Source organism: Phaenicophaeus curvirostris, chromosome 20, assembly GCF_032191515.1.
Source record: "Phaenicophaeus curvirostris isolate KB17595 chromosome 20, BPBGC_Pcur_1.0, whole genome shotgun sequence".
In the NCBI taxonomy this organism is placed as follows: domain Eukaryota; kingdom Metazoa; phylum Chordata; class Aves; order Cuculiformes; family Cuculidae; genus Phaenicophaeus; species Phaenicophaeus curvirostris.
The window spans coordinates 731,401-752,897 of NC_091411.1; the positions used below are offsets into that span (position 1 = coordinate 731,401).

Sequence of the window (21,497 nt, forward strand, 5' to 3'; positions counted from 1 at the left end):
ATCATGAAGAATTTCTCCCTAAAATCTCATCTCAATATCCCTTCTTTCAGCTGAAAACCATCCCCCTTGTCCTATCCCTGGGACCTCTGATCAAGAGCCCCTCCCCAGCTTTCCTGGAGCCCCTATCAGTACTGGAAGGCTGTGATGCCTGCATAACCAGTGACCCTTACACATCAGAAAAGGCTCTGCCAGATCCAACTCATAAATCTAGGCCTGCCTTTCCCTGCAGAACTCGTACAGCCCTTGCTGCCTCACCTTGAAAGCACCCCAGCCTGCAGCTCTGGTATCCTGTGGCCGTGGGATCTCAGCTCTCCTAGAAGAGCCAGAGTGAACCACACTTCCACCCTCAGACTCCTCCACCCACCAGAACAGGTTTGTTCTGCTACACAGAGTCCCCCAGGCTCATTCCACAACCCATCACACCCTGCTGGGGAGAAATTTCCTTCTCTAAAGCGATAAAAACAACTGAATCAGATACAGCAGAAAGGACAACCCAAGAGAGCAGGAAGGAAGCACAAAGGCAACACAGACATGAAGGTGGGATGGGAAAACTTCCATTAAAATAGGCTCCAGCACTCCAAAGCAGATAGCTAAGTGATGGGTGGCTACAGCATTTAATGGGCAGCCCAAGCACTGAGGCTGGGTGGAGTTGGGAAGCCTTAGCCAGGGTCTTCAAGGTTATAAATGGCTATAACGACTCTGTTATAGTTGAGTTAACAACACAAAGTCCAAACGTGGATCAATTTACTATTTATTTAGACAGGAATTATTTTCTGTTGCTCATTACAACTCTGTTGTGTTAATGCAAATTAGGAAGCTGGCTGTTGAAGGCAGGCTAAGGTTAAACAATTTATGAAAGCAGAACAAACCCAAATAAAGCAGCTTCACTTGGATCACATTGATCGTTGTGTGTTGTCCCATTTCTTCCATTGTCACAGCTAAATGCTGCTCCATTAGGGTTGGGTATGTGACCACGAGGGAGAAAAGTGCTTAGTTTTAGGGCCTGGCTTCAGTCTGCAGCTTCCTCAGAACAGGGGGAGAAAAAGCAGGCACTGATCTCTTCTTTCTAGACCTGAGGGAATGGCAAGAAGATGCACCAGGGGAGGGTTAGGTTGGATATTAAGAGAAGGTTCTTTCCCCAGAGCGTGGTGGAGCCCTGGAGCAGCTCCCAGGGCAGCAGACACGGCACCAAGCCTGATGATATTCCAGCAGCATTTGGCCAAGGCCCTCAGCCCTACGGTGAGAATGTTGGGGTGTCCTGTGCAGGGACAGGCGTTGTACTTGATCCCTGTGAGTCTCTTCCAACCCAGGACACTTTACAGTTCTATGATACATGCACCCACCAATGTGTCCCCCAAAGAAATGCTGCTTTACAGTCATTCCCAGAACAACAGGGAAAGCTGGGTAGTTTGTGGCTGTGGCAGGACTGTTGCTGCCTGCTGCCAGGAGCTGCTCCTGCTCTCACAGGAGTGACACCTGGCTCTGGGAACAGATCAGAGCAGCTGCCTGATGGATTCTGACCAGAAGCCTTGCAGCATCCATTGCACTTCCAGTGAGGCCCCAGACTACTCCCTATATTTAAACTCATTGTGCTGAGACCCCATCAGCTGGAGGGGTGACTGGACACCGAGAGCAGCTGATTCCTACCAGCACGAATTCCCACTCTACAGACTGATGGATGGCACAGAGTGATCAAACAAAACTACTGCCACCCCAGGACCAACCTCGCCCCCGCCACTGCCCTTCTCCCAGCCCGGACTGCCAGGCTTCCTGCTCGCCAGCCTTCCAAGGGCAAAAACAGTCTGGAGGAAAGAAAAGGAACTTTGTGGGAAGTGCCCAGCCCCCTCCAAAGCAAACAGTGTGTGTCCTCGGAGGCCTCCTCAAGAGGCCCTGTCAGCAGCAAGATGGAAAACACGGTGGCATTTCAGAACTGGGAAGATCAGACGAGAGAGCCCTGCCCCAAAGAAAAATCTGCTGGGTCTCTGCACCACGCTCCCTCTTTACCCTCTGGTTTCCTGGGATGGATGCATTTCTGGATTTACATGTTGGCACCCTGATCAAAGTGATTCTCTCTACCTGCTCAGCTTTGGGGCTGAAAGAAGGGGTTAACACCAGTTGCACTGAGCCCACAGACCTGTGGCTGGATCCCCACCAAACCTTGTTCTCCTGCAGGAAGAGCAGCAGAGGCTCACAGAATCTGCTTGGACATGGTCATCAGGAGCCAACCTCATGTCTGCAGCCACTCTGTCCTCTGCAGAGTCAAGATTCACAGCTATGTGCTGCTGGGGTCCAGGACAGTGAGATGGAGGAAGGTGCCCCAGCCTCCTCCACCCACACCCTTTTCCCCTAGGGCTCTGCTGGGCTTGGGCTTGCTGCTGTGGCCTCTCTTCCCAAGGATGGCCACACTGGGTGGTGGGACAGGCTGGGTGGTGAAACATGCTGGGTGGCGGGACACACTGACCTGCCAGCAGTCTTCTAGGGGACACCAGACACCCATTGCCTTTCACAGACCAGAGCTGTGATGTCCCTGCCAGTGCCTGCAGGCCAGTGGTGAGGGGGGAGCTGGGCTGGGTTTGAATGGCAGGGGGTGCTTCCCTGTAGCTTGGAGGAAGAAGTGAGTAATTAGGGTGTTTATATTAAAAAAAACCCCAAACCCGGAGATGGCTCTGTCAATCAGAGGAGCTTGGGCTGGCCCCAATATAACAAAACTGAAATAATCCGAGGGCTGGAGCACCTCCTGTACGAGGACAGGCTGAGAGAGTTGGGGTCGTTCAGCTTGGAGAAGGCTGTGGGGACACCTTAGAGCAGCTTCCAGTATGGAAAGGGGCTCCAGGAAAGCTGGGGAGGGGCTCTGGATCAGGGAGGGCAGGGAGAGGATGAAGGGGAACAGTTTTGAGCTGCAAGAGGGGAGATTGGGATGAGATCTTAGGAAGAAATGTTTTGCTGTGAGGGTGGGGAGGCCCTGGCCCAGGCTGCCCAGAGCAGTGGTGGCTGCCCCGTCCCTGGAGGGGTTCAAGGCCAGGTTGGATGTGTCTTGGAGCAACCAGATCCAGTGGGAGGTGTCCCTGCCCATGGCAGGAGGTGGAACTGGATGGGCCATGAAGTCCATTCCAACCCAAGCCATTCCATGATTCTATGATCCTGTGAGTATCGCCCCCAGCACCTGCCTGCACCTGCTGGGCTCTTCCCGAGGCTGGAGCCAGCTGTGCTGGTAGAGCTGGAGCCAAGCTTTTGGCTGTGCGGTGGCTTTTGCAGGGTGCATGTATGGGGCTGGTCATGACCTCTCCAACAGTCCTGGATGGGACTTTGACAACCTTTGATTGAGCTAAGGATGTCCCTGTTTCTGCAGGAGGTTGGACTGTATGACCTGTAAGGTCCCTGCCAACCAGAACCATTCTGTGATTCTATGATGAGTGATTCAGTGACAAGAACAAGAAAAACCCAAACCCAAACTCATTCACTGGCAAAATATTGAAAAGGACAAAGTCCTCGCAGCAAAGGCAATAATATTTTTATTTTACAATTCAGCGCTGAATTGGATGTCCTTCCAAAAAAGGCATAACATCTTACAAAAGCAGTGACTATATATACTAGTTTTAGACAAAGAACCATATAAATCTTCAAAGAATGCTCATTAATTTTTGGATTATCCAACCATGCCTGGAGACTTTCTTCAGGTTATCTCTTGACATAAGACAACTACATCTTGCTAGACAACTAAGCATATCAATAAATTCTTGCAAATCTAAGAGAGTGTTTATTCTTTCAGGTTATTTGTCCATATCTGGAGATTGCCTGCATATTATCTCCTGATACAAGACAGATTTATATGACAAGATTATTAAACATACCAACCAGCCGCAGCAAAACTTATCAATTAATTCTCACACTTTTCACTAATTGGGTTCTCTCTGGTGTCTTTATGGACGTGAGGTCTTCAGGTATCTCTGCTTATAAAGCAAAATGCTTTGCTTTTTAAAAAGTTACAGTGTCTTTGAGATGCAATGCCCCAACTCTCTGAAGCCGTTCATCCCCACCATCAGCAGAAGCTGGGAGATGTTCCAGTGCTCTACCACCCTCCGGGGGAAAGAACCAGGGAAGAAGGGATGCAGGGGCTGGAGGGTGGTGGGATGGAGCAGGACACTCTGTCCAGGGAACTACAGGCCTGTCAGTCTGACCTCAGTGCCAGGGAAAGTCATGGAGTAGGTGATCTTGAGTGCTATCATGAAGCACATGCAAGAGAACCGGGTGATCAGGCCCAGTCAACATGGGTTCACAAAAGGCAGGTCTTGCCAAACTAACCTGATTGCCTTCTATGACAAAGTGACTCGGCTGCTGGATGAGGGAAAGGCTGTGGATGGATCTTCCTGGACTTCAGCAAAGCCTTTGACACAGTTTCTCACAGCATTCTGCTTGGGAAACTGTCACCTCAGGCCTGGACAGGCGCACACTGTCCTGGGGGGAAAACTGGTTGGATGGAGGGCCCAGAGAGTGGTGGGAAATGGTGTGAAATCCAGCTGGAGGCCAGTGACAAGTTGGGTTCCCCAGGGCTCAGTGCTGGGTCCAGCCCTGTTCAATGTCTTTATCAATGACCTGGATGAAGGCATCGAGTGCACCCTTAGCAAGTTTGTGGACGACACTAAGCTGGGTGGAAGTGTCGATCTGCTGGAGGGTCGGGAGGCTCCAAAGGGATCTGAACAGGCTGGACCGCTGGGCTGAGACCAATGGCATGAGGTTTAAGGAGGCCAAATGCCGAGTCCTGCACTTGGGGCACAACAACCCTATGCAGTGCTACAGACTAGGAGAAGTCTGTCTAGAAAGCTTCCTGGAGGAGAGGGACCTGGGCGTGTTGGTTGACAGCAACTGAACATGAGCCAGCAGTGGCCCAGGTGGCCAAGAAGGCCAATGGCATCTTGGCTTGTATCAGAAACGGCGTGACCAGCAGGTCCAGGGAGGTTCTTCTCCCTCTGTACTCGGCACTGGTGAGACCGCTCCTCGAATCCTGTGTTCAGTTCTGGGCCCCTCACCACAAGAAGGATGTTGAGGTTCTGGAGCGAGTCCAGAGAAGGGCAACAAAGCTGGTGAAGGGGCTGGAGAACAGGCCTTATGAGGAACGGCTGAGAGAGCTGGGGGTGTTTAGCCTGGAGAAGAGGAGGCTGAGGGGAGACCTTATTGCTCTCTCCAACTACCTGAAAGGAGGTTGTGGAGAGGAGGGAGCTGGGCTCTTCTCCCAAGTGACAGGGGACAGGAGAAGAGGGAATGGCCTCAAGCTCCGCCAGGGGAGGTTCAGGCTGGACATTAGGAAAAAATTCTTTACAGAAAGGGTCATTGGGCACTGGCAGAGGCTGCCCAGGGAGGGGGTTGAGTCCCCTTCCCTGGAGGTGTTTAAGGCATGGGTGGACGAGGTGCTGAGGGACATGGTTTAGTGTTTGATAGGAATGGTTGGACTCGATGATCCGGTGGGTCTCTTCCAACCTCGTTATTCTATGATTCTATGATCTCTCCGGGATGGGGCGGGGCCGCTCCGCCTGCCCACCCGCCCCTCCCCACGCCGCGCACCCCGGGCGCCGCCGGCAACTCAAACCGCCGTCCTCCTGCCCCGCGATTGGCCACCGCCCCCGCGCCGCCGGCCAATGGGCGATCCGAGCCAGCGGGCGCGCTCGGGCTCCGCCCCGGCAGCCAATGGAATCGCGCAATTCTCCCGCCGGCAGCCAATGGGATCGCGCAGTTCCTTCACCGGCAGCCAATGGGATCGCGCAGTTCTCCCGCCGGCAGCCAATGGGATCGCGCTGGTCTCCCGCCGGCAGCCAATGGGATCGCGCAGTTCTCCCGCCGGCAGCCAATGGGATCGCGCGGCCGGCGCGGGCGGCAGCGCTCGGGAGCGGCGCCGGGCGCGGGGCGCGATGGCCCCGGAGCGCGGGGAGCGGGCGCCGTCCGCCGGCACCGAGGGGCTGCCCCGCGCGTTCCTGCAGAGCCTGCGCACGCTGTTCGACATCCTGGACGACCGGCAGCGGGGCTACGTGCACCTGCGGGAGATCGAGTCGCGCTGGCGCGGCGCGGAGGCGCGGGAGCTGCCCGCGGGGGTGCTGGCGGGGCTGCGGCGGGCGGCGCCGCCCAGCGGGTTCCTCACCTTCGAGCGCTTCGTGCTGGGGCTGCGCGCCGCCCTGCCCGACGGCCCCGCCGACGGCGCCCGCCGGGGCGCAGAGCCGCCCCCCAGCCCGAGCGGCAACGAGGAGCGAAGGGGGGGCGGCGCCGGGCGGCGGGGGCCGGGCAGCGGCCAGCCCCGCGGCAGAGGTGAGCGGCGGGGGCGAGCCCGGGGGTCCCCGGGATGCGGGCGATCCCCGGGATGCGGGGGTCCTGGGGATGCGGGGGGTCCCTGGGGATGCGGGTGGTCTCCGGGATGCGGGGGTCCTGGGGATGCAGGTGGTCTCAGGGATGGGGGGGTCCTGGGGATGCGGGTGTCCTGGGGATGCAGGTGGTCTCAGGGATGCGGGAGTCCTGGGGATGCGGGGTCCCTGGGGATGCGGGTGGTCTCCGGGATGCGGGCGATCCCCGGGGTGCTGGAGTCCCGGAATGTGGGGGGTCCCTGGGGATGCGGGTGTACTGGGGATGCAGGCCATCCCCGGGATGCAGGGGTCCTGGGGATGCGGGGATCCTGGGGATGCAGATGGTCTCCGGGATGTGGGGGTCCTGGGGATGCGGGCGGCCCCGGGGTGCGTGCGTCTCGGTGGCCAGAGGCTGGAGTGCAGCAGGGTGGTTGGGGTCTCCCCTGTTCTCTGCCCTGGGATGGAGCCAGCAGCGAGCTCCTCCCGCAGGGCTGGTGGGAAACTCTGCAAAAGCGGCTGCTGCTGAGTTTGGTTGTGGATTTGGGGAGCAAAACTGGGGCAAAGTGGGATCATAGAATCATAGAATAACCAGGTTGGAAGAGACCCACGGGATCATCGAGTCCAACCATTCCTATCAAACACTAAACCATTCCTCTTAGCACCTCGTCCACCCATGCCTTAAACACCTCCAGGGAAGGTGACTCAACTCCCTCCCTGGGCAGCCTGTCCCAGTGCCCAATGACCCTTTCTGTGAAGAATTTTTTCCTAATGTCCAGCCTAAACCTCCCCTGGTGGAGCTTGAGGCTATTCCCTCTCGTCCTGTCCCCTGTCACTTGGGAGAAGAGGCCATCACCCTCCTCTCTACAACCTCCTTTCAGGTAGTTATAGAGAGCAATGAGGTCTCCCCTCAGCCTCCTCTTCTCCAGGGGCAAGTGCCTCGCTGCCCTCTCCGCCCTGGGTCTGTGCTCCCCTTCACATCCCTCCTGGTGTGCGAGCGGGTCTGTTTATAGCCGTGACAGAAGGAATTAAGGGCTTTGCTGTGATGTGTCTGTGTGTGTCCCCAGTGGAGGTGACCTTCCCCGGCATGGGTGATGCTGCTGCTCCACTCAGGAGTCACCAGGTCCTGGGGTCTCCAAGAGCTTCCCTGGAGTGAGCACCGCAGTCCCAGAGCAGCCGTGCACTCAGGGGGGCTCCGTGCTTAGAGGCCTCTCAGAAATGCTTGGGTCACGATTTCATCCACGTTTGGGGCAGAAAAAAATGGCAAAACCCAATCCAACCTTTTTATTCGGATAATTCTGCAATACTATTTACAATAATAATTAAGCAATAACGAAATGGGAGGGTGGCCTCAGGGAGCTGCACTGTTGGGCCTCACCACCCTCACTGTGAAGAAATTCCTCCTTATGTCTAGTCTAAATCTGCCCCTCCCCAATTTATAGCCATTGGCATCTTGATTTATTGCTAGTTAGTAGGAGACCTTACAAGGGAACCAGGCTTCTGGACTTAACTGGTGTAGGTAATAATTCTTAGTCTGGGTTTGTGAAGTGCTTGGGGGCTGCAGGCAGAAAGGTCTGTGAGGAGCTGGTGCTTGCTCTTGCAGTGCTTGAGCGCGCTGACTACTTCTACCTTGGGAAAGTTGTTTGGGCTGGTTTCCCTTCCCACCCGCTCCCTCCCAGTCCCTTCTGCTGGGTGGAGAAGGAACTTTAACCATGGCTGAAGTTCCCTGCTTTCCATTTAACCTCCAGACTCCTGGAGCCTCATCCAGGGGATTATCACTGAGCAGGATGGTTCTTCTAGTGCCAAGAGTGTAAATCTGGAAAAACCTGAAAAAAATCCTGCTTCTTAAATAAACAATGACTTGAAAGCTCTGCCCTGGAAAGGAGCAAGCACATGACTACAGCAGCTGCCTGGAGAGCTGGTGGTGCTGGCCGGAAGGAGGGATGGCTTGTAGGTAGCTGTTGTTGGGACCATTGCCAAGGACAGGTACATAAATGTGTAAAAAGGCCATGAGGTGTCTGCTCCATCCTGAGTGCTTGCTTGGTCTGCTGGACCCTCGTACTGCAGGGGCAGAGGGACTCTGGGAAGGAGGAGGACATCCCATATCTCATGGCAGGATCTCTTCCGCCTCTGGACAGCTGGTCCTGCTCGTTGCCTAAGAAGAACTGATCCCAGCTTATCAGCAGGAGTTCTGCTTCAGCCACTGCACTGTCTGATCAGGTGTACGTTGCTCCGTTGACCAGGGAGCACCTTCTCATCACAACTTCAGCTCAGCTCCACCTGGCACTTCCAAATGTTAAATAGCAGCAAAAAACTTCTTAACATGTTGTTTCTACCCTGCAGCTGCTCCTGGCTTTGCTTTGGGATTCTGTCTATTAAAGCTACCCTTGATTTGGGGGCTGTTCCCCAGCTTCCCAAGCAGGATGTGCTCCAGTTCTGCTAGGAGAACCTGTGTGTGATTGCACTGGTCTTGCTGGGTTCCTCCCAGATAGATTTGGGTGTCTGAAAGCTAATACAGCTGGCAGAACAGATGAATGGGTGTTTATTGATGTGCTGGAAGCCTGTCTGCACTGCAGCCCTTACTGGTAGGAGAAGCAGGATGCCGTAATGGAGGAGAAGAAGGATTTTCCCATGCCATGGTGACCTCTTTCCCTAGTGACAGGCTGAGTGAGGGGCTTGTGCAGTGTTGCTGCTGCCCCCAGAGCCTACCAGTGCAGACATGGAAGCACTGGCAGCCCCAGCATGGTGCTGCTTTCCCAGATCTTGTTGCCTTCAAGGTGAAGGATGGGTCCCGTGGCCATGGCTGCCCTCTCTTGCCCCATATCCCTCTTCCATTGTGTCCATGTGCTTGGCTGAGGAGATTTGTGGAGCAGTAGGCAGCAATGTGCTGGCCCAGGTGATGCTATGCTCTTTGGGCCTGCTCAGCAGGGAATTTGCCAGACCTGTGCCAGCCCAGAAGGATGAGGGGCTGGGAGATGCATGGGGAGTGGTCCCGAGGAAAAGTTTTCCCCAGCTGCCTCACTGTCTGCCTTTTCTGTGTGCTTCTGCGCTGCTTCTCTTTGAAAGCCACGATGGGAAAGCAGCTCTGGAGGAGAGTTGCAGAGAGCAGGGTGATCTGCAGTTGTGGGGAGAGCACGGGGCAGGGTCTGCTGGGGATGTGGCAGGAGACTGGGGCAGGAAGGGAGGTGTGGCAGGAGGCCTGCCCGGGCCCGTCGGGAAGGGTGCTGGCTGCACCCCTGGCTGCCCCGGCGCTGCGGATTGGGGTGGCAGGGAGGTGCTCTGCCAGCTTGGCCGTGGCCGCAGGGCTGCATTTCTGGCAAGTTCGCCAAGCACTTTGTTCTGACTTTACCGCAGGTGCCCAGTCAATACCTGCTCTGCCGCATGGGCAGCCCAGGCGGGAGGTGTCTGAGCCAGCCTCAAACCTGCCAGAGTGGACTCAGTCTGCAAAAATAGGATTTGCCCCAGCGTTGTGTCTACTAAGATCTGTCTTTTGCAAGATAGGATAGAATCATAGAATCATGGAATGGTTTGAGTTGGAAAGAACGTCAAAGCCCATCCAGTTCCACCCCCTGCCATGGACAGGGACACCTCCCACTGGATCAGGTTGCTCAAAGTCCCATCCATCCTGGCCTTGAACACCTCCAGGGATGGGGCAGCCACCACTGCTCTGGGCAACCTGGGCCAGGGCCTCCTCACTCTCACAGCCAAACATTTCTCCCCAAGATCTCATTTCAATCTCCACCCTTTCAGCCAAAAATGGTTCCCCCTCATCCTATCCCTGCCCCTCTTGATCAAGAGCCCCCCAGGTTTCCAGAGCCCCTATCAGTAGTGGAAGTTGCTCTAAGGTCTCCTTGCAGACTTCTCTTCTCCAGGCTGAACAACCCCAACTCTCTCAGCCTGACCTTGTATGGGGGGTGCTCTAGCCCTCACATCATCTCTGTGGCCTCCTCTGGAGGGGTCTCTTGAGGACAGGATGAGGGTTTAATTAATTGATGGTTTAATTGCCTGTGCCAGGTCTGAAACAGCGTTGCCTGGAAGCTGCCTGCTTTTTGCAGAAAATAACACCAAGGTCTGTTCCTAGCCTGGTGTATCCAAGGAAGTGGTTGCTGAAGCCTGCCCTGTCCTACGGAGATGTGGGCAGGCACGCAGGGCTGGTGTTTTACTCTGCTGCTCCCTGCCACGTCTCTTTGCAAGACCACCCTGCACAGCATCTAATAGCAGTGGTTGTGAGGAGGTTTTTGTTGCAAGCAGCTGGTAGTCTTATGTTTTCGTCTGTTCCAGGGAGTGATGCTAAGGCTGCTGGCCAGTCCCAGGGAGATGGCAGCCACCCAGGGGCTGGGGACACTCGGAGGCATCAGAGGGGACGTGCAGAACACCGGAGACACACCATCACCAACGGCGTGGACTTCAGCATGGTAAGGGGCTCAAGCAAAGGGGCCTGTGGTCTCTGGGGAAGGGTGGATTCCTGGAGTCCTTCACTACTGCCTCCAGCTCTGTCTGGGCTGTGGCTCCCCGCTGCCCACGCTGCACGTGTGAGCTCTGGGTTGTTGGGCAGATCCTGGTATTTTGGATACAAAGCTCTTTTGGTGTATGCAGAGGTCCTGCAGTTACTTCTGAGGCATTTTCTGTCCCAGATGGTGCTGGACAGGGAAGAGGCAGATGTTCCCCTGCCCGCCCATGGACTGGGCTCAGCCCACAAAGCCTGTGTGTGACTGCACAGGTGCCTTCCTCATGAGCAAAAACTTGGTCAGGGAAAGGCAAACACATAGGTGCGGGAACAGGTGGCTGTCTGGGCCTTTCAAACAGGTCAGGTCAGGTACAGCCTGCACTGGCGAGCGGTGGTGCTGGGCTGTGTCCCTTGCCAGATGTTCTCTCTAGCTCGAGGCTCAGACGTGCTGGTCCTTCTGGCTCCTGAGAGAATTTTTGCCAGTACTGCAGAGAAATCAGCATTGGATTTGGCCAAGCACCCCACAATGGAGGGATCAGCTCCCCTCTCCATCCCTGAATGGAGCGGCTTGGATCACATTGCCTGGATGAAAGGATCTCTGCTGCTCCCAGGTGGGATGGAGGAGCTGCCTAGGCACATTGCCCACAAGCTTAAGCTACATCTTCCTGGAAAGAGAGCCAGAACCTGTCTTGCAGGATGAGTGATTGGTGGGTCGAGCTTCAGCTGGCATCAGAGCTGCTGCCAAGACCGCAACTGTCACCTCTACACATCTGCTTCTCACACCCTGTCCCTTGGCTTCGCAAGCCCAGTTGAGCTGACCGGTGGCTCGGGCAGTATCAGTTGCAGCCTAGCCCTGGCCTTGGGGTCATAAAGTCATATAATCATAGAATGGTTCAAGTTGGAAGTGACCTCAAAGGCCATCCAGTTCTACCCCCGTGCCATGGGCAGGGGCACCTCTCACTGTTTCAGGGGGCTCAAAAGCCCATCCAACCTGGCCTTGAACACCTCCACAGCCACAACTTCTCTGGGCAACCCAGGCTAGGGCCTCCTCGCCCTCATAGTAACAGATTTCTTCCTAAGATCTAATCTCAATCTCCCCTTTTTGTCATAACATAACATGCTCCGACACCTGGCCTGGGATGGGACAGTTGTGCTCACCTGGTTTGCTGGGCTTGCAGCCATGCAAGGGGTTGGCGTGCTTTGGGACTGAGGTGGGCCCTGCTGAGTGGTGCTGGCAAGGAGTAATGAATGTCAGTGTGTACATCTGAGGATAGGGAGGGTCTCTGGTTCTCAGGACTTTGGTGTCTGCGGGTTGCTGGTTTGGAAGGTCCCTCTTCCCTGTTCCTGCAGACCAGGCTGGAGCCCAGCACTGCCATGAGCTCGAAGTCTTCCTGGTACTGGCAAGGAGGGGCTGGTGGCCAGTCTGCCTCGCCAAGAGCTGGGATTGTGTTGCCCGTGCCTCTCCTTCCTCAAGGTGTTGTGGTGGCAGTGGGAGGGAGGTCCGCTGCCTTTCCCCCTCCCTTGGTACTCAAGTGCTGCATTGCCTTTTGTGAGCTCCTTCCTCCGGAGCAGGGCTGTCTGTCCCTGTCTTACAGGTGAGAAGCCTTCCCTGGCACCCCAGCAGGAGCCTTTGGGCACTTCTGAGCCTAAAGAGACAGTCAGAGAAGGTTTGAGCCCAGCAAGGACCAAATCCCTGTGCAGGATGGGGCTGTTGCCTCCCCTGTGATGCCGGGAGGACGTTGGCCCCCACAGAGTCCCGGCATTTGCTGTGATTGTGCTGATTTGCTGAAACCCAGGGGGTGGAGGTCTGATATCCGTCCTGCACCCCAGGGTGTGTTAGGATGGGTTCATCCTGGACAGCAAAGCAGAGGTGAGGGGGCTGCAGCACAGCTCCAGGACCCTTCATGCCACCAGAGCTGAAGTCCCCTCAGCTGGTGTTTTTCAGCCAGTCCATCATCGATCGCCCTGATTTCCCCGTGGCCCCAGGGCGTAGTTGGGATGAGATCTTCTGGAAGAGGCTCAGTGCTTTCATATGCAGGCAGCCCCGGGCAGGGCACTGTCCCCTCCCTTTCTACCCCGGGTAGTCCACACCTCTGTCCTCCTGCCCCAGAAGCTGTCTCTACCCCAGAGGTCCCCATCCTTGGCGAGCTGTGGTGATGTCCCGCTACTCTGTGGGATGCTACCTCTTCCTCCTGTCACCGTGCTGGCCAGCAAGGCTGGTGGGAGCAGGGCAGGCCAGACGGTCGCGGGCTACAGCCCGAGCTGGGTAGGGGTCTTTGCTACCTACAACACCTTCTTCATCCCCCTCAGCAACAGCCTGCATAGCACCAAGGCTCTGCACTTCTTCCTCTGGGTACGTCCCCTTGGGTTTGTCTGTACATGCATGGAGGTGGGGGCTGTCGCGTTGCAAACAGTATTTCCAGGAGCAGCGGGAGCAAGAGCAGCCCTGGTGTAAAGGGTGGCTGGCCTGGGGTGGCTGGAAGGCGCTGGGGCTGGCAGTGCGGATGGGGAGGTACTGGTGGCCTGAAGCAGGTCTTGGTGTGTGGTCTTGCTTGTCCCCAGGGATGAGGATCTGTTCCTTCCCATCCCGATGCTCTCCAAAGCATCAGGAGAGGTTCCGGAGCATCCAACAGCTTCTGAGTGATTGAGTCTGGGTGATCTGAGGGCTGGAGCATCTCTGCTCTAATGACAGGCTGAGAGAGTTGGGGTTGTTCAGCCTGGAGAAGAGAAGGCTGTGCGGAGACCTTAGAGCAGCTTCCAGTCCTGAAAGGGGCTCCAGGAAAGCTGGGGAGGGGCTCTTGATCAGGGAGTGCAGGGACAGGATGAGGGGGAACAGTTTTAAATTGGAAGGGGGAAGATATAGATTAGACATTGGGGAGAAATTCTTCATGATGAGGATGGTGATGCTCTGGCCCAGGTTGCCCAGAGCAGTGGTGGCTGCCCCATCCCTGGAGGGCTTCAAGCCCAGTTTGGATGGGGCTTTGAACAACCGAATCCAGTGGGAGGTGTTCCTGCCTATGGCAGAGGGTGGGACTGGATGGGCTTTGAGGTCCCTTCCAACCCAAACCATTTTGTGATTTTATGAAAGTGCCACTGGTGCCTGGAGGCACGTCTCCTGGACCACAGGCTGTTTTGTGGCAGAGAAGGCAGAGGCAGTGTGGCCGGCAGCACCACGGGTCCTTGGTGTGGAGTTGGGGCAGGGGCTGGGGGAGCTGGCAGTGTGGCTCCGGAGAAGGGAGGCAGGAGCTCTGGGCCCACTGGGTGAGGGCTGATGAAAGAGTCGCTGCAGTGGTCACTGTTCCTCAGGGATGTCCCCTCTTCTCTCACCACCTCTGTGATCACCCATGCCAGTGCAGTGCCGAGGGGCTGCAGGAGAAGGTGTCAGGGGGGCAGGGGCCCCGGGCACCCTTGTAGCTGTGCTTCAGGCGTATAAATGTCCCCAGGTCCCTCTCCAGGTGCTTGAGTCTCAAAGACTGGGAGAAAAACACTCGGCAGAAACGTACGCTGTGCTCTGCTCAGCTGGGGTGTGCCTCGGGGATAAAACAGGGTGGGAAGCAGCAGGCTGCAGATTTTCCCTTGGCTTCCAGTTGCCTGTTCAGCTCGGCTGCTTGCCACTCGCTGAAAGCCATGTGTATTTGTGGTGCTGGCTGGCACTCTGAGCTTTAAGGGTGTTGGGGGGCAGCTGCAGGCCGTGCTCTTGCTGTGCTCCTGGGCAAATACAAGGCAGATAAACAACCTTGTGGAGTGGGGAGCAGGACGGTGGAGGCGGCTGGACCGTTCTTCACCAGCTTTGGTTCTTCTCCCAGACTGTACTCTTCCCCCAAAGCAGCTATAGGCAGCAACCATGCGAAGAAGGGCTGAGAGCCCTGCCTGTATCCATATCCCTCTGTGTCTTGTGAGGAAACAGCTCCCGGGGCTTGACCAGGCCTTGGTGGGGTGGGCATGGCACCTCTGCGTATTCTGTCCTGCAGCTGAAGCACATGAAGGAGCTGGAACAGGAGAAGGATTTCCTGCTGCAGGGTCTGGAGCTGGTAGAGCGCGCCCGGGAGTGGTACCAACAGCAAATCCAGCTCATGCAGGAACGCCAGAGGCTCCTGGGGAAGAACAAAACCAGTGCTGTGAGTTTGAGGCTTGTTCTTGGGGTGCCCATGTGCTTGGTAGGGTCTGGGGCTGCACTGGGGTTTTGGAGCCAGCCCCAGGACCCTTAGCCTCTTCTTTCTCCTCAACTGCAGGAATTCCTCCCTGAGGGCGGGCAGAGCCACCTGGGGTGCCTGGTCCCCAAGCTGCAGGAGGTGAACCGCTGCCTGGGTGACCTCCTTTCCACTGTCGGCAAGGTAAGAGCAGCAGATGAGCTGCTTGTAGTTGTTTGCGTGAGCTTTGGACCCACCCTGTTGTCCACCTCGTGCTGCTGGTTGGGCTGACGTCTGAGCTGCGAGAGTTTCACAGCACAGCTGGTCCTCAGCTGGTCTGGAGGATGCTCGAGTATTTGGGGGACTAAAGGAGATCCCCAAAAAGTCGTAGCCGTTGTCATCCTGCTGAGGTGTTGAGTCAGCCCTCACAGAGCTGTCTGTCCTGGGCTCCTGGCAGGAGCTGGGCACACAGGTGGGAATGTTTCCCACCTCTGCCTGCCTTGCTGGATGCCCTGCGATGTGCTGGGTCTTAATCCTGTGCTGGGCTTCTCCAAGTTCCCCGTGTACCACAGAAACAGCTCCTGGCCTTGGAGAAATGCTGGGGAGTGCCACCGGGAAGGAGGCTCTGTGTGTCATCCCTTCCCTTCAACTCCTCTGCAGCCAGCAAACCCCTCCTCAGCTCTGAGCAGGCCGGTCCCCGCGGTGTCCCCAGCCTCATCAGGCTCCCAGCAAGCCATCAACATGCTGAAGGAGCAAAACCGGCTCCTCACCAAGGTGAGTGAGGGCATGGGGGAAGGAGATCGCCTTGTGGGGGGTGGGGTGGGGCCAGCGAAGGAATGCAAGGCAGTGGAGAGTGTTCCTTCAGCTTGGCCGTCCTTGGCTATCCCAGAGAAGGGTGTGTGGGCCGTGCCTGGATACCCTCTGTCATTCAGCTGTGTTCAGGTGTTTGCTGGGTGAGGGTCTGTGGGCAGGGATAGGAAATTCCTGCCAGAGGGAGAAGGCTGTGGCAAGTGCAGGTAATGAGAGGGTGCAGGTGCTGCTGCTGGGCTCTGCGAGCTGGGCTGCTGGGAAAGGGGCACCCACCCTGCCAGGGTTCACACCTTTGCAGCACCTGCAGCATAGCAAATGCGTCGGCGTTTCCCTCCTCTGTCCTATCCAGGAGGTGACCGACAAGAGTGAACGCATCACCCAGCTGGAGCAGGAGAAATCTGCCCTAATCAAGCAGCTCTTTGAGGCTCGTGCCCGCAATAACCATGAAACAAGCCAGCTGGACTCCACCTTCATCTAGCGCTCTGCTCTGCATCCTTTAGCTTCCCAGGGCTCTAAAGGGACTCTTGCCCAGAATCCACTGCACTTGTTGCTCCAGATCTTGAGGTCTGGAGCTGCCAGTGGCATCGCTGCAGGAGGAAGCTGGGAAGGTGTTTCCCTTACCCTGCCTGAGGAGCCTCCCTGCACTGCTCTCTGCTGGGCTTTCCAGCCGTGCTGTTCTCAAGCTGCTCTTTTTCTGTTTCATAAGGCTGAAGGGATTAACGCCCCAAGCCCCATGATCCCCAATGTGCCAGGGGGAGCAGCTGCTGCAGCCCCTACTGCCCCGGCAGGCGGAGCTGCCATGCCCTTGGCCTGACTGAGGCTGACGTTTGACTGCTCTTGGAAAAAGATAATGCATCTTTAACACTCTGGCATCTCTGGGCAAGCCTGGCCGTTGGAGGGTGGCCTGACTCCTGCTTGTTCTGCTGTCGGAAGACAAGATTGAAAATCCAGAGAGATGTACCTGGCCCCGTTCTGCTGCCTGAGTTCTTCCTGACGGTCACGCTCTCCTGGACCAGCACAGTGCCCAAGCTGGTGCTCCTCCTGGCATAATCCCTCCTCCCAGTCTGTGGTAGTGATGCCATAGTCGCTGTTTACATGTCTGCAGGCTTTAGTAGTTAATGAGCCATAGACCCAGACAAGGTCGCCTGTACTTCTGAGCTGCTCTTTCAGGCTGTGTGCGAATGAAGGCAGACACTTCTGGTTTATATTTTTTGATGACAGGTTTATATTTTTGTAACAATCACTTTAAAAGCAGAGGTGCTGTCCTACAGCGCAAGAACGCTGGCACAAGCCTGGTTTCACAGAGGGGCTTTAGGACAAGGGTTTGTATTAACTGCAGCGGAGGCTGATGGGCTTTTTCATTTGCACATCTCCAAGTGGAGAACTGGCAGCGTTGCCTGTCCTGGTGGTGGGCGCTGTCTTCCAGCCTTGACAGCCCGAGTGTGAGCTGCACCCCTCTGCTGGTCGCCTGGGGTGGTGGTCCAAGCATGGGTCCTGTTAGACCGGTGCATCTCAGGATGCCTCCTCCTGCCCACCCAGCTCAGTGATGCCACCTGAGCTGACCAAAGTCTTCCCCTGTGGCTTGGTACTTGGTATTTATGGTACTTTTAGAGGAGATCTTTGTGATACCCTCCCCCCCGCCCCCGACATGTAGCAGAAACTTGGCCCTTCATAGCTCCAAGACCTTTCTCTTCAGCATTGATTAAAGCTCTGACTTTCCTGATGCGATGCTGTGGCACAAGGCGCTGAGCTGAGCAGAAGCTGCATGGCCTGCCCTGCCCTGGGCACCATGCAGACCAATTGCTTTCTCACTCCTGTTCTAATCTGTTCCATCCAGCTCCTCTCCGAGATGGTTCTTGATCTGAAGCTCACTGCAAGGCACAAATTCCTGCTCTGCCCTCGTGCCTGCTGTGCTGTGCTGGAGTGAGGGTCAGCAGGGTGCCGGGGCGAGGGAGGAAGAGCGAGGCCAGGGCCAGTCCTGTCCCCTGTCTGCAGGAGTAGGGTGTTAGTTGTCCTCTGGGCATTGGTGCCTGCCATCTCTTTCATGATGCCACCTCTGGTGTCCAGTGCCTGTTTTGCCTGAGGTTTAACTCAAAGTGACTCTCTTTAAGTGGAGGGTCTGTAGGGGTAATAAAGTGGGGTGAACTATTTATCCTTGTGTCTCTCTGCCTAAATCTGCCCATCTACTGCTGTGAGCTTTGGAGAACCTGACTGTCCTCTCCCATGGAGTGTGTGGTGGGAGCTGAGGCTGCACAGTCACGGCCTAAGCACAAGGAGCCCAGGGCATTTCTGCTCCGGGCTGTGTTCCCATGCCCTTCCCTGTCCCATCTGGGCTTCCCTGCGCTCTGTGCTAGGGACCTCCAGTCTCCTGGCTGCTGTGGGAAGGGGTCATGAAGCCACCAGCACCCCTTGTAGTGCTTGTAGCTTCATGTGGTAGCTCCTCCAGAAGCTATGCTGGGGCCTCTTACTCCTCATGCCATGCTGGTGTTGTTCACAACTTCTTATTTCTTTTCAAGCTCCCTCCCTCAGAGCTGGCCATGGGGACTCTGATGCTCTGCAGTTGCTCCTTGCTGGAGGGGACCTGGCTGGCCCTGTACCTGTGGCATGTCCTGCTGCGACACCCGCTTGGGGTGAGCCCAGGGCTCCACGGTGGCCAGAGACACCTTCCTTGGCCCCTCAGCACAGCGATGCTGTTGGGTGGGTTGGGCCCCCAGAGCCCTCCAGGGTTGAGCTGCCCGTGCCACCCGTGCCAGGAGAGGGACTGCAGCCAAGTCCCCTGCAGCTGGGAGCGGGATCTTTGCTGCGGCCTCTTTCAAGTGGTGCTGAGAACAACCACGCGTCCCAGACAGGGCCAAGGGGAGCGGCCGATAATTGTCCTAAGTTCCCAATTCATGTCTTTGCTTGGATGCAAAGCCTGTGAGAGCTTTCAAAGGACAGAGAGGATCATTGTCCCTGGTCCGTGCTGCTCGGTACAGAGCCAGAGCAGCTCTACCCCTGGTCCAGGGCACCATCCTGGCCATGGGCTGGCAGCGCTGGCCCTGGGCCCCCTTCCTGTGAGGCTGCTGCCAGCGGAGCTCTGAAACCATGATGGGGCTGCTGGGACTGGGATGTCCCCCTCGAGCTGCTGGCCCTGGCCTGGCTGCGCTGCTTCTGGATTCCACTCGTGGCTGGCCTTCACTGGTCTGGGTTGTGTCCACTCTGGCACCACGAACACTAGGGCTGGCCCCTCTGCAGCAATGTTCCAGGAGCCACCAGACCTGGAATGGTAGCCAGTTCAGTGATGTGCTGGGTGGCGTGGGTGAATATCTTCCCTTCTCTTCAGCCTCTGCACCTGCTAGAACTGGGTTGCACAGATCTGTGAATGCACAGCCAGGGGTCTGGTCACATCTGGAAACTGCTGCATGAAGGTGCAGTCTGCACTGGGAATAACTGGGGATGCTCCTTCCAACCCCCCTCAAAGCAGCACCTCCATGCTCGAGGTGTTAAACCCAGGGGCAGCACCATGCAGTCCACGCTCATCTCAGCAGGCATTGACTGCAGTGCCTGGGGAAGAGCATGTGGGGGTCCTGCTGCTGGAGCCTCGTGATGGAGGGACTGGTAGTGGAAGCAGAGCGTGTTACAGGCCAGTTACAAGTGGTGTCCCCAGGGCTCAGTGCTGGGTCCAGCCCTGTTCAATGTCTTTATCAATGACCTGGATGAAGGCATCGAGTGCACCCTGAGCAAGTTTGGGGACGACACTAAGCTGAGTGGGAGCATGGATCTGCTGGAGGGTCGGGAGGCTCCAAAGGGATCTGAACAGGCTGGACCGCTGGGCAGAGTCCAATGGGATGAGGTTTAACAAGGCCAAATGCCGGGGCACTTGGGGCACAACAACCCTGGGCAGCTCCAGACTAGGAGAAGTCTGTCTAGAAAGCTGCCTGGAGGAGAGGGCCCTGGGGGTGTTGGTTGACAGCGACTGAACATGAACCAGCAGTGGCCCAGGTGGCCAAGAAGGCCAATGGCATCTTGGCTTGGATCAGAAACGGTGTGACCAGCAGGTCCAGGGAGGTTCTTCTCCCTCTGGACTCGGCACTGGTGAGACCGCTCCTCGAATCCTGTGTTCAGTTCTGGGCCCCTCACCACAAGAAGGATGTTGAGGCTCTGGAACGAGTCCAGAGAAGAGCAACGAAGCTGGTGAGGGAGCTGGAGAGCAGGTGTTACAAGGAACGGCTGAGAGAGCTGGGGGTGTTTAGCCTGGAGAAGAGGAGGCTGAGGGGAGACCTCATTGCTCTCTCCAACTCCCTGAAAGGAGGTTGTGGAGAGGAGGGAGCTGGGCTCTTCTCCCAAGTGACAGGGGACAGGAGAAGAGGGAATGGCCTCAAGCTCCACCAGGGGAGGTTCAGGCTGGACATCAGAAAAAAATTTTTCACAGCAAGGGTCCTTGGGCACTGGCAGAGGCTGCCCAGGGAGGGGGTTGAGTCACCTTCCTGGAAGTATTTAAGGGACGAGTGGACGAGGTGCTGTGGGACATGGTTTAGTGTTTGATAGGAATGGTTGGACTCAATGATCCTGGAGGTCTTTTCCAACCTAGTGATTCTGTGATTCTGTGTTTGGCCCTTGTCTGAGCTCAACCCTGAGACGTGCCCAGCCCTCAAGCTGCCGCAGGGGATGCAGGATCTCATCCTCTGTGTCCTCAGCCATGTGGTTTGGGAAGGATCCAGTCAGCCAGGTCTATTTGTAGTTTCCCTCTCTTCTCCTGCCCAGCTCCATGCCCTTCTCACGCCCTTGGAGGCTGGGCTGCGTGCCCAGCTACCCCCTGAGAGAAGGGCTACTCTCCCAGCAGAGCAATTATCCTAAATGCCACCAGGAACATCCGCATCTTAGGGCCTAGCCTGTACATTTTGTGCTTTTTTATTTTCTCCCCTGCCACACGGTCAGAATCTGCTCTGCCCACTGCAAGTCCGAGCTGCCCTGAGCAGTTTGCAGCAGCTCCAGCACCCAGCACGCCATCAGCAAACGCGCTCTGCACCCCCTTGCCTGCTCTTGCTGGTGCAAATCCATGGGAGAAGAACTGAGGATTTGAAGACCTGGAGAAACCCCCAGGGCCTGAGGCTGGTCCTCACCAGGATAGGGAGCTGGGCCACGCAGGGATGTCTTGGCTAAGGAGCTGCTTTGCACATCTCAGAACTGAGTGCTGGCACCAGCCACTTCTTGCTCATCCCTTGGTGCTCATCATCAGGTGTTCCCTGCCCCAGTCCATCCCCACACTTTGTGGTCTCAGCACTGCCTGTACCCCAGGCTCCAGCTCAGCAGTGCTTTTCTCCTCTTGGCAGAGATAAAACTGCCTCTGCCTTAGCAGCATTAGCTGGTATGTGCTCCATCCTCCCTGTTCCTCCTCCCTGGCTGTGGTTGTGGGAGAGTTTTAGTTCCCACTGACACTTGAGGCACAGTGAAGCACAGACGTGCTCCCAGGTGGCAGGGGACAGGGTCCACCCTACCCTCTGCAGCCATGGGTGAGCCTCTTGCTACAGCATCCCAGCTCATTCCCAGGTGGACACTGGGGCCACAGCTGTGCCAGGGGCCCCAAACATCTCCATCATGGGGGGAATCAAGCACGGCATCCTGGCTCAGCTCCAGTGTCCTGCCAGGGCCCTGCTAGGTCCGCTGTCACCCTGCGGCTGTGACCCCAGCCTGGCGTGTGTGCTCCCTGCTGCCGGCACAGCCAACGGAGCCTCTTCCAAGGTACAACTGATTGGAGCCAGATGCTCCCTTGTGGGGAGACCTGTTGTGATGGGGAGGGGTGGGGCT

At 56.6% G+C, this 21,497-nt stretch overlaps 1 protein-coding gene across 1 annotated transcript; it reads left to right on the forward strand.

The window, feature by feature from the left end:
* Positions 1–5,860: 5,860 nt before the first annotated feature.
* On the forward strand, positions 5,861–16,495 carry SAPCD2 (suppressor APC domain containing 2). Its single transcript, XM_069873155.1, has 6 exons — positions 5,861–6,294; positions 10,605–10,738; positions 14,742–14,888; positions 15,003–15,104; positions 15,561–15,674; positions 16,060–16,495. Exons 1-6 carry the CDS (start codon positions 5,904–5,906, stop codon positions 16,186–16,188), a joined length of 1,017 nt encoding a protein of 338 aa, XP_069729256.1. The 5' UTR covers positions 5,861–5,903; the 3' UTR covers positions 16,189–16,495.
* The last annotated feature ends 5,002 nt before the right edge of the window (positions 16,496–21,497 follow it).